The sequence below is a fragment of the Lotus japonicus genome, chromosome 3, assembly GCF_012489685.1.
Source record: "Lotus japonicus ecotype B-129 chromosome 3, LjGifu_v1.2".
Lineage (NCBI taxonomy): Eukaryota > Viridiplantae > Streptophyta > Magnoliopsida > Fabales > Fabaceae > Lotus > Lotus japonicus.
In genome coordinates, this window is record NC_080043.1 from 29,375,577 (window position 1) to 29,388,937 (window position 13,361).

The 13,361-nt window shown below is 38.1% G+C and overlaps 1 protein-coding gene across 1 annotated transcript; it reads right to left on the minus strand.

Annotated features, from left to right (window-relative positions):
* Positions 1 to 1,058: 1,058 nt before the first annotated feature.
* LOC130748991 (uncharacterized) lies at positions 1,059 to 3,170 on the minus strand. Its single transcript, XM_057602242.1, has one exon. The coding sequence runs from the start codon at positions 2,796 to 2,798 to the stop codon at positions 1,260 to 1,262; it is 1,539 nt and encodes a 512-aa protein (XP_057458225.1). The 5' UTR covers positions 2,799 to 3,170; the 3' UTR covers positions 1,059 to 1,259.
* Between the last annotated feature and the right edge of the window lie 10,191 nt (positions 3,171 to 13,361).

Here is a 13,361-nt window from a genome sequence, read left to right on the forward strand (position 1 = left end):
TTGTAAAGATTTAATAAACTTGGTATTCATCCCTCAATATAAGTTTTAATTTTATTTAAATTTAATGAAAAAAAGAAAAAAAAATCCAGCTGGGCTCATTAATTGACGTGGCACCGGCGGAGCTCCGGCGTTGACCCAACCGACCGGAAGGACCCAAGCCAACTATTTTGCCAAAAACTGGGGACCTAGCCCCACCTTTGCTCCGGCGAGGGACTAAAGCCATATTTATGACAAAGGATGGGGACCAAAAACTGGATTAAGCCAATAAAGAAAGAAAGAACCATGTCCGCACACAGAAAAGTGACAGTTCAGAAGAATCAAGTGGAAGGGTCTCAAAGTCCACTCTCATTATTAGCTTCTATAAATGCAAAGAAACTCAACTAAAGAAAACCATATTATAACAACAACCAAAGACCACAGTTAAGCACTAGTTGTACATTCTCACATGGCTGCGTTAATTAACGTCACCTTGCTTTCTATGCCTCTTTTTGACAAATTGCTTTCTCTTTATTAAACAAGCAGAGTTTTCAGGACACAACCAATACATAGCTGATAACCCAAAAAACCATATAACACAAAGGTTAACCATGTCTGAAAATTACCACTAGCAGCTATCAGAAGCATGGTAACAGAGATAAACACAAAATTCCAACTTGAGGAAACTTGAAGGTTTCCGGATCCTATAGCTAATGAACTGTGAATAAGCACTCCAAAAATTTAAAGAAAAGCCTCCTACATTGCTTCAAAGGAAACTTTTATTTCTATCCCCTTTGTTTAATAGGCGTTTTGCCTGAACAATAGGATCATGGATAATGAAGTCTCACACAACCATTATCCAGTTATGGTAATGAAAAACACTAACCCATTTCAGATCCTTTTGGCTAAAGATTCCTGGTGATTATGTCACATCATGCAATAAAACTAATTCGATAATACTGACAAAAGGAAATAAGGAACAATCAAAATCTTATCAGAGAAAAAAACAATAGATTAAAGTATCAACTATCAACTGCTATATTTACTCAACTAAAAGAACAGGTGCGTGGAACCAAATACAGTTGATGTAATGGGATGATTTTCAATTTCAGTTGCAACAGTTACAAATACAAGTAAAGAAATTTAATGAACAGTGAAATCTTCTCTATAGGCCAGGTAAAGTAATGAAGTAGAAACATGTAGAAACTAAAATCAATTATTAATGATACAGAAGAGTGGAAAGGATTTCAGGGTTTTCATTTTTCACCTATCTATCTGGGCTACTAAAACCATTGATGAACAAGAACTCCACTTGATCTGAGAGAAGTGAAGAGCTCCAAGCATTGCTCATATGTTTTCTCATACTTTGGACTCCTCTCTCCAGGGCAACACCTCTGCCATCTATTGTAATGGCACTCAAGAAAAATCTCATCCACCAAACAGATAGCCCCAGTTTCAAACAATCTAGGAATCAAATCAAACTCAGTACCCTCCACATCCATCTTCATCACAACATAATCATTCTTCGAAACCGTGCTCTTCAACCAGTTGGCAAAATCAAACCCTTGTATCTTCTGAACCTCACCACCATCAAAAACCTCACCCTGAGACTGCAATGGCTGAATCCTCCCCATTCCCCTCTCCCCATTAACCTCGACTTTCTTCCCCGGGTCGTGGTTAATCTCGAAAACCAGTGTCTCATTCTTCACCCAAGCAGCATAAGGCAGCAATGTCACCCCCTTTTTCAATCCATACTCCTCATGAAACGATTTATCTGCTTCAATTGCATACACATGAAAGGTCTTGTTCTGTTTTGGATACTGCTTCTTGAACCAGCTTCCAATGCTAGACCCATAGCTTCTAGCACCAACATCCACATACAAATACCTATTCTTAAAGCTTATATCAACCACTGAAGGAAGGTACTTGATGTTCTTCACATTCTTCTTGAGAGTGAGCCATGGCTTCAGAGGCTCCTCTTCAATCAAAGGCTCAGCATTCCTAATCAACTCTTGTTTATACCCTGGAACAGAGCATTTCCCATGAAAATCTGCAGATTCACCATCAAATTGACCAACCCCATAACCCTCTTTCTTCACAACAATTTCTCTGATGTGTGGCATCGATGAATCAAACCCTTCTATATCATTCAATCTCACTACTTTGCAACAAAATTTGAACAAATCAACAAATGAATTGTAACTGTAAGAATCATTGGCCTTTACATGGAACGCAGCAAACCCTTCGGGTTTCAGCGTCCGGGCGACCTCGCCGGCGAATTCCGCCACCCGCGGCGACTTCTCCAGGCCGCCTTCGCCGGCGAACACGAAGTCAAAGCTGTTGTTCCCGAACGGAATCCGGTGCGCGTTGCCGGATTTCACCAACGGCTTCCACGCCTTCTTCGAGATCCCAACAGCGTCCGTCACGCCGATCTCCCGCAGAGCGAGAACATCCCGCCCGGTCGGCGTCTCCACGCAGAGCGATTTCGACTCCGGCGAGAGGTGCCCGGCGGCGACGAGGTCCTGAAACACGGAGGAGTAGAACCGGACGCCGTTGATCCAGTCCTTGCTAGCGTAAGCCTCCGGCGACGCGTCGCCGACGGCAGAGCGCGCGGCGAGGGTGCTTGTCCCGGTTGCGGCGAGGGTGCCGGCGACGTTGAGAGACTCCGGCGCGGAGAAGAAGCAGAAGTCGCCGAGGTTGCAGGACTCGCCGGCGATGGTGATGACGTAAGCGAAGCGAACGAGGACGATGAAAACGCCGAAGAGAAATAACCGTATCAGAACGTTCCGGAGGAAGCCCGGTTTGCCTGCGGCGGGTTCCATGGTAACAGATTATGCACCTTTTTCTCTATACAGAAAATAAAATAATGAAAAAATGGAAAATCAGAAAAAAATGAATGGAATTTTATGGAAGGAAAAAGAGGTTTTGTTTTTCTTCTTTTCTCTAACGGGAGCAGAATCGGGCGGAGGTATGGTTGCCGCCGATGAGGGACGGTGTTGTGGTGGCGGAGATTGGGAGGTTGCGGCGAGGGGTAAAACGGGAATTCATGGTTTTGTTCATGGTGTGGTTTTGTTTCTATGGAGAAGTGGCGGAGAACGAGTCCATGACTCGGAGGTGGTGGTGTTTTGAGTGAGTGAGTGACTCGGTGATGGTTGGGTTGAATGAGTGAGGGTGTTGTTGTTCTATACAGATAATAGTAATATGGAAGGAGTGGAACGCGGTGTGGTAGCGTGTGACCGGAATAGCCGGTTAATTAATTATACTAATGCGCGTAATGGAATGGAATGCGCGAGTTACAAGAAATGCCAATTTCAGAGTTTACATGTGTTTTGGTAAGAGATACGAATACGGCATCGTTTAATGACGGGTTTATTGCCGAAGTATGAATGCGACAATTGCGTGATGTGATGTTTCTGGAAACGTTGAACTGTCAGTGTGTGAAATGCCAGCTCCAACGCGAGGATTAGCAACTTTTATCCTATAATAGATATTTGTTTGGTCAAACCATATTATATTCACTCAATGAGGTAGGCATAGCTAGGGGTGTACAAGGGACGGGTTGAGACGGGTTTTGGTTAACCCTAACCCGGCCCTAAATATTGATCGAGTCAATTTATAGACCCTAACCCGTCCTTAGACCCGAAGCGACAAGATATTATGCGGGTCCAATTTTGGACGGGTCTATGTAGGACGGGACCGGGTTGGCCCGAGGGACAATAAGTTTAAGACTATTTGATACTAATTGTAAGATTTAAAGATAATAACATACTAAAAGAGTTATAAGTTGGAACTGTTTTTTAGAATAAATAACTTGAAAGGATCCAATTCTTTCATAACCTATTGCACTTGAGAGGTTTACATTTTGTTTGATCATTTCTTCACTTGTCTTACATATGCATAATACACACACATAATTTTCTCTTTTTAGAGCATGAAAGTGTCCATAGTTTGACCAACGTTTATTTAATTCATAAGGTAAATGTTAAACATTTTAATTTCATCTACAAGGTAAGATAAATTTGAGCATCATGTATCACATTTTAATCATTATAACAAATTAAAATTTTATAAAATATATATGTGGGACGGGGCGGGTGACCCGAGTGTCAACCCGAACCCGACCCTACCCGAAGTCGGGTAACTCAAAGATCAACCCGAACCCGGTCTCTTTTAATGATCGGGCCGGGTTGAACCCGGCCTTAAAGGCTTGGGCCGGGACGGGTTGGCGGGTAGGGCCGGGTCTTGTACACCCCTAGGCATAACCCCTTTAGGTTTGTTAAAGTGTATAGACCACTAGAGAGATAGGAAGTGAATATATGAATGATAAATGTGATAGTTGAGTAATGATATATATACACACCTCATTTTATAAACACTTCATTTCCACCTCTTTTTATTTCTACCTCTCTTATCTTATCATCTATCACATCTCATATTTTCTCTCTCTTACTTTTTCTTTTCTTCCTATCTCTCTCACCATTTCACCTCTCCACCTCAAAAGAGAGGTGTGGATGAAACATTATCCTATATAATATGATTGAATTGAAAAAAAAAGACTAAAAAATGAAGAATAATGAAAAATAGTGTTGAGAGATGTTTGTATTATTGAAGTGTACACTAATCATCACTCTAAAATAAAACTTCAGTCATTTTTTTACTTTAGGATTTAATTCATCTCACCTTGTAAAATTTTGCAATTAAATATCAAAATTCTTCAATGACATATCTATATTATTGATGAAGGGGGTAATTGCGTTCACTACATTTTTATAAATCATACTAATATTTACAATAATTATAGTTTATTAGGTACCTCCTTTGCTTATGTTTAACTCTCAAGAGATAAGAAACACACATATTAAGGAGTGCAATTAATTTTATTAATTTTTATGAAAGTATTATTTGTTTTCCTATTTCACCCTTTAGAATGCATTTTCTTTTTGGTAGTTAATGAATATGAGGAAATATACAAGGTGTACAACCCTCCTCAAAGGGATAAAAAACTAGCAAAGCCAGATAACAACCAATATGAAAAGCCGAAAACACAACCAAAGCAAACAGCAAAAGCCCTCGGCACAAGCACAGCTAGCGGATCAAAAACCATCAAGGAACAAAAATGGGATAGATCATAAACGGGTAAAGTGTATAATTTAGACAAGTAATTGATATAGTGTTATTTTGACAAACCTTAAATAGGGTGAGTGTATTTTACTAAAAATGTGTTATGAGTTCAAGTTCGTGTAGAAATCTTGAATAGGAAGAGAAAAGAAATAAAATGATAAATGTAACATTTTCTTTTTGGTAGTTAAAAGAAAGAAAATTATTACAATTACGGAGGTTTAACTCAACCCAAAAGTTAGCTTGATAAATGTAACTTATGGTGTGATGTGATAAAAGAGGGAATGAATATGAAAGTTGTCACTTGTCACTATAGTTATTGGTTTATGAATTGAGACTACCAACCAACATCGGTTGACATAACTGCCTTCAGGTTTCGAGTTTAACTCTCGCCTCCCATAAGTCGAGGGTTTGATTCCCCCTCATGTTAGTAAAATTTCAGTTTGTGAGCAACTCTCCTCGGAGGATCCCATTGCGCTCCTACCATGAGTCGGCCTCTGCTGGCCTCCCCATCATACTACAAACGCTCTGTCCGGTAGTCTGAAAGTGTTTTCTCTTCGTTCTACCATTTTTATAAAAAATAAATAAATAGAGACTACTAAAACTAGTTTAAATCATTTTGTTAGAGTTTCACATTGGTTAGAGATGAGGTCAAATAAATGCTTATAAAGAGTATAATAACCTTAACTCTTGAGCTTACTTTTAGATTAAAGTAGTTCTCCCTAATTCAAATATAAAACATGAGACTCTAACACCTTTGATAACATAGTGAAATGGATGTAGTACTATTTGTATTCTATAAGTTAGCACAAATCTTCACGAGCCTTCTTCTAGAAGACTTCATTCAGTTACAACTTACAACAATCAACTTTCAAGTGGGGATTGCCGGATTGGGATGCTCAATCACATTCTACTAAAAAGCTTTGATTGCAGCCAATTATGTGCATCTGGATTTCCATCTACTGTGGCCATGATGCATATATATCAGCACATGCAATTTTTTTAATAAATAAATGAAAACAACTGTCAGAACATCTGATTATAGAAAAATTCATTTCTTCTCCAACGTGAAAGAATCTGAATTCATCCATTAATTTAATATATTTGGTCAAAACTTCATTTCCAATCAACATTTTTCCTAAATTGGAGATGCCCATACGAGTGAAATATTATATACAGATGTTCCAAAAAGAAAATATAGTTTAGACTCTAAACTTTAGAGTTTTTTCTAAAACAAGAAATTTTCATTTGTTCTCCAACAAGGAGAATATTCTAAATTCATCTATAAATTTAAGATAAGGTCAAGCCTAGCCTACCAATGGGTGTCTTGTTCAATTGGTACATGCTTGATTCCTCTAAGTGAGGTCTTGGGTTTGAGTCTTGTGATGGATAAAATCTCCACTGGAGGAATTAGCCCGACCACAGTATGGATGTTTCCGACTCGAATAAAATTGTCTTCTTAGAATGAGAACACCTATCTTAAAAAAAAAAAATTCAAACCTTCATATCTTACCAAAATTTTTACTAACTAGGGAGATGCTCATATATATTAGAGAATTGTTATTCAGACCCCCCACAGCTATTCAGATCCTGTTAAATTCGTAAAATCCGAAAAAAGCCTTTTATGAAAAAATTTCGCTCCCACTGTGAAAGTGCGACCAAAACGCACTTGGAAAGTGCGTCCATCACGCACTTGGAAGGTGCGTCCATCACGCACTTTCAACGTGCGTTTTGGTCGCACTTTCACAGTGGCTTTTATTTTTCTTTTAAAATATAATTAATTGTTATTCTCTGTTTTTTTTAATTCCAACTCATCATAAAAAAAAATCTAATCTTAATTTGAAGAAGAAAAAAAACCTAACCTAATCTTAAAAAAAAAAACCTAATCAACGATTTGACAGAAAAAATCCCTGGGTTCTAATTTCCCAAAACCTCATCAACACAGATTAATTTCCCAAAAGCCACGTGAAAAAGCCGAGTGGGATAAAAAACAAGCCACATCAGATCTAGACACACTATGGACCCAATTAGATTAAAAAAATAATTTTAGGGACCCAATTTGATGCGAAAATTTTACAAGGATTAGGTTTGATTCCCTTTAAAATTTCAGGGACCAAGAGAGTATTTAAGCCTAATGTTTTGCTGCAGTTTTTTTGTTCTGTATGGTTTATGCGTTGATCTTGAATAGCCTGGACTAAGGAGATGTTGAGTGATGCTTTTTGCAAAATTATAATGTGCCTTGGGTGCTGTTTCATGCTTATGGCTACTGCTGCTTGCTGCCATTGTCTATTTTTGCTGTAGCCTGGGGTTCAAGTTTGCTGCTGTGCTCATGGCAAATTATGCAGAGTTTTGGTCTGCACTTTGAGGACTGTGGAATTATTATTTTTGATGGCCTTCCAGGTGCTGTTGCGTGGCTAATCAATTGATGAAGTGTGCCTTGGTCTTGGATTACATCTATGGTATTTTGCTGCTTGATGGTTTCTGTTTTTTGGCTATTCTACTAGCTTTCTATTAGCTCTCTTTTGCTATCTTCTTTGTGTCTCTGTGATTTTCTTGGTGTTTCTTTTGACTCTTATTTTGTTTCTCTGTTTTATCCCTTTGTTTTTAGCATACTTGGGAGAGCTTTGTTCCCAAGACTCTTCTATTATATATCTATATGATTTCATTTTCAACAAAAAAAAAGTTTCTTAAAATCAAATTATATAATGCATAAGCTTGTAAGTGAATGCCGAAATTGATTTCATTGGTTCAGGTTTTATTTATATGATGATTGAAGAAGTCTATGGTGTTTATTAATTGTTGTCTATTCTATTTGATTGTCTATTATATTTTTCTTGCAGGACTCCTTAAATGCAAAACTTAACAAAGAAAAAACTGAAAGTCCCTTGTTGTAAGATCAAGATTTGGTCATGTGGTACAACTCTATGTTTTGATGATAACAAGTATTTATTTGTGGATGAACAATTATGATACTCTAACGTTTGTCTTGAGTGTTTTGACAAACAGGTTCTGATTCTGACACCAGAAGATCTGAAGACCAGAAGATCTAAAGACCAGAAGATCAGAAGATCTGAAGATCAGAAGCTCTAAAGGACCAGAAGCTCTGAAGGTCCAGAAGCTCTGAAGTTACGAAGGTCAGAGGATCCAAGCTTCCCTCTGACTCTGATCACCAAGCTTCACAAGTTCCAACATAAAGCGTCATCAGATCAGAAGTCAATGGTTAAAGGCAAATGTCACTATCAAGAAGTACAAGAGCAGTGTACTATTATGACAAGCCTACCTACCAAGGTTCAGCCACAGCAGGTTCTGGAAGTTCCAGAAATGCCCTCCAACGGTCATATTCTCTCAACAGAAATATCCTTTGCACCTTGGACTATTTAAGGCTGAAGAAGAGAAGAAAGACTGTGGAGAGAGAAACCAAGAGCTGCAATACAAGAAAAGATTCAAGCCTCCACTTTCTTCATCTATTTTTATTTAGTTTACACTCAGCTTATTCAGAAGCAAACCTTTGTAAACACCAACCTCAAACAGTTGTTTGATTTTCCTTAAGGGACCGGGTAGGTCAGTATCCTTAAGAAGACTAGGATCTGTGTATCTTAGTGGTGATTCCTTTAGGAGATCAAGGTTGATCGGATCCTAGAGAAGACTAAGAGAGTGAATCTTAGTGTGAGCTAAGTCAGTGTATTGTTAGTCACTTGTAGGTTTCAAGTGCAGTTGTAACAATTATCTGATTAGTGGATTGCCTTCATTCTAAGAAGGAAGAAATCACCTTAACGGGTAGACTGGATTAGCTTGAGTGATTCATCAAGTGAACCAGGATAAAATACTTGTGTGCTTCTCTCTTCTCTCTATCTTTATCCGCTGCACCATCTATCTCAGAGAAACCGAAAAGATTTACTTTAAATCTTAAGGGGAAAGTTTTTATATTCAAAACTCTATTCAACCCCCCCCTAGTCGTTTTTCACACCTTCAATTGGTATCAGAGCGCAAGTTCTGATTACCACACTTAACAGTGTTCAGTAGATCCGGGCCAGTGTGAAAAACTCATGGATTCCACCACTACTACAAGCAAATATCAATACAGTGCAAGACCACCTATCTTTGATGGTCAGAGATTTGATTTCTGGAAAGACAGAATCAAGAGCTTCTTTCTTGGCTTTGATCCTGATCTCTGGGATTTTGTTGTTGATGGTTACACCCCTCCTGTTGATAAACATGGTGTAAAGATCCCAAGGGAGAAGATGAGTGAAGATCAAAAGAAGGAGTTCAGAGATCATCACAGATCAAGAGCTATTATGCAAAGTGCCATTTCATATGAAGAATATGAGAAAATTACTGATCGTGATTCCGCTAAGTGTATCATTGATTCCTTAAAGATGACACATGAAGGAAACAAAAAGGTGAAAGAGACAAAGGCGTTGTCTTTGATCAAGCAGTATGAATCCTTCCAAATGGAACCTGACGAATCCATTGAGGATATGTTTTACAGATTCCAGTTGATTATTGCTGGAATAAGACCCCTCAACAAAAGCTACACCGCTGCTGATCATGTCATGAGGATCCTTAGAGGTCTTCCTGAAAGCTGGATGTCTTTGATAACTTCCTTGGAGCTAACTAGAGATGTTGAGCAGATGAGTTTGGAAGAACTCATAAGCATACTGAAGTCTCATGAACTAAAGCGTGCTGAACATCAGGATCAGAAGAAGAAGTCTATATAGCCTTGAAATCCAAATCTGAAAAGGCTAAGGCTCTCCAAGCAGAAGCAGAAGAATCTGAAGAAGCATCAGAATATTCTGATGAAGATGAGCTGACTCTGATATCCAGAAAGCTCAACTGCATCTGGAAGCACAGGCAGAGCAAATACAAAGGCTCATCAAAGGACAAAAAGTCAAAGAAGCATTTCAAAACAAAGAAAAGTCTGATGGTGACTTTTGATGAATCAGAGTCAGAGGATGTTGACTCTGATGGTGAAGTTCAAGGACTCATGGCTATTGTCAAGGACAAGGAAGCAGAGTCAAAAGAAGCAACTAACTCTGAATCTGCATCAGAGGGAGATCCAGACTCTGACGATGAAAATGAGGCATTTGCCTCTTTCTCAACTTCTGAACTTAAAGATGCTTTGTCTGAAATTATGGATAAATATAACTCTCTCTTGACTAAGCATAAAAAGTTGAAAAAGAATTTCTCTGCTGCCTCTGAAACTTATGTTGAACATGAGAAAAAGATTTATGAATTAAATGTGAGTAATCATGCTTTAGTTAACTCTAACTCTGTGCTCAAAAATCAAATTATTAAGTTAGAAGAAGTTATTGCCTGCGATGCCTCTGATAGTAAGCATGAATCTAAATATGAAAAATATTTTCAAAGATTCCTGGCTAAAAGCGTAGACAGAAGCTTAATGGCTTCAATGATCTATGGCGTAAGCAGAAATGGAATATATGGCATTGGTTATTCTAAACCTTCTGAAGTTGTTCCATCATCTCTTAAGAAAGGAACTTTCTCTATGTCAAAATATCATGATCAAATTCCCTTATATTATCCTGTTGAAAGACCCAAAGTTGTCAGAACTTTTGGGCTACTAACAAGAAAGGACCCAGAAAGTGGGTACCTAGGGATAAGATTATATATGTTGCAGATATCTTCAATAGGTCCATCGAAACTCCAACCATGGAACCTGGACAGTGGATGCAGGCAACACATGACGGGAGAAAGGCATATGTCCCAAGATCCAAAACTTGAATCTGATGGATTAATAATAAGCTTGACTCTGACAAGTCAAAGCTAGCTGAAAAAGCTTGCAGAGATGAGCATGACCGTTTCAGAAAGAAACAAAGACTCAGAACTTGTCAAACCAGAAGCAACAACATCAGAAGATGCTACTACAACTTCTGACTTGCATCATCAGAAGAAGAGTAGATTCATAGCTTCTCATTCTTAAGTATCTGAAGATGAAATTTTGTCCAGAATGGAGATGTCACCAGAACCACACTTCTGCTCTCATCAGAAGATATACTAATCAGAAGCCAAGTATCCCTTGGCATTCCTTCTGAGGGGGAGTATTTCGTCCTATGCTCTTACTATGTTTTTTTCCACCTTCATTCTTTTTGCTGATGACAAAAAGGGGGAGAACTAATAGTATCTTGACAACTCCCTTATGTGATCAATTTCAACTAATAGTATCTTGACAACTCCCTTATGTGATCAATTTCCATGCTCTGACGATACATTCTGATTGATGTCATCTCTTTCAATGCTATGATACATCTTATGACTCAATTAACTCTGATCACATACTTCAACATAGCTCAGAATCTAGATAATTCTAACGTGGTTGATATTAAGTATTAGATTCAGGGGGAGCTTAGCTCATAATCAAGCTCGAGTCTTGGATTCAGAAGGATCTAGATAAACTATACACATCAGGATAAGCTTTAACTCTGATACCTTATACTCTGAGTGTATTCAGTTTATTTGTTTAGAGTTGTTCATCAAAATACATGGTTTTGTCATCATAAAAAAGGGGGAGATTGTAAGATCAAGATTTGGTCATGTGGTACAACTCTATGTTTTGATGATAACAAGTATTTATTTGTGGATGAACAATTATGATACTCTAACGTTTGTCTTGAGTGTTTTGACAAACAAGTTCTGATTCTGACACCAGAAGATCTGAGGATCAGAAGATCTGAAGACCAGAAGATCTAAAGACCAGAAGATCTGAAGATCAGAAGATCTGAAGATCAGAAGTTCTGAAGATCAGAAGATCTGAAGGACCAGAAGCTCTGAAGGTCCAGAAGCTCTGAAGTTACGAAGGTCAGAGGATCCAAGCTTCCCTCTGACTCTGATCACCAAGCTTCACAAGTTCCAACATGAAGCGTCATCAGATCAGAAGTCAATGGTTAAAGGCAAATGTCACTATCAAGAAGTACAAGAGCAGTGTACTATTATGACAAGCCTACCTACCAAGGTTCAGCCACAGCAGGTTCTGGAAGTTCCAGAAATGCCCTCCAACGGTCATATTCTCTCAACAGAAATATCCTTTGCACCTTGGACTATTTAAGGCTGAAGAAGAGAAGAAAGACTGTGGAGAGAGAAACCAAGAGCTGCAATACAAGAAAAGATTCAAGCCTCCACTTTCTTCATCTATTTTTATTTAGTTTACACTCAGCTTATTCAGAAGCAAACCTTTGTAAACACCAACCTCAAACAGTTGTTTGATTTTCCTTAAGGGACCGGGTAGGTCAGTATCCTTAAGAAGACTAGGATCTGTGTATCTTAGTGGTGATTCCTTTAGGAGATCAAGGTTGATCGGATCCTAGAGAAGACTAAGAGAGTGAATCTTAGTGTGAGCTAAGTCAGTGTAAAGTTAGTCACTTGTAGGTTTCAAGTGCAGTTGTAACAATTATCTGATTAGTGGATTGCTTTTATTCTAAGAAGGAAGAAATCACCTTAACGGGTGGATTGGATTAGCTTGAGTGATTCATCAAGTGAACCAGGATAAAATACTTGTGTGCTTCTCTCTTCTCTCTATCTTTATCCGCTGCACCATCTATCTCAGAGAAACCGAAAAGATTTACTTTAAATCTTAAGGGGAAAGTTTTTATATTCAAAACACTATTCAACCCCCCCTTCTATTCGTTTTTCACACCTTCACCTTGTTTGGTTTTGTCTTCGGTAAGATTTGTTATATGATTCTCAAGATTATATCGCTGGTTGCTTCTTCTGCTTTTTGTTGTTTAAAATGTAGTTGCAAGGTTTGGAAAATTTTGACTACACTTAAAAGGAATTTTTTTAGATGGTTACATGATCCACTTCTTCTCCACATGGTTTTTGTGTACTATATTGAATATTGATCTATTTCAAGTATTGTTACTTGCATAACTAGTATAAATTACCTTCTTATATTGCCATTTTTCACCTACAGTACATAGCTTTTTAAATTAGATAACTATATGATTTATGAATGTTAATTCTTAGAGTATTGAGTTCTCTTACAATAGTTTACAGTTTTACTTATTTTCCATTACAATTAGTATCTAAGACCCATTTTTTTGTTTAATTATGGATTGTAGTTGCTGAAGGACACCTACGATAGAAACATTTGGGACTTGAAGTGGCCTAGTTTAGAAGTTTTTCTTTAGTGGCTGACGGACTGCGAGTCGAAGCTTGCACAAACAACAAATGGTAGTTTGATTTTGAGACATAAGTGGTATTTGAGTTTTTGTCTCCCTTCATCTATTTCTACTTCTTGTGTTGTATCAGGATCA

Coding starts and splice junctions, on each gene's coding strand:
- LOC130748991 (XM_057602242.1), bottom strand. CDS start 2,798: ATGGAACCCGCCGCAGGCAAACCGGGCTTCCTCCGGAACGTTCTGATA.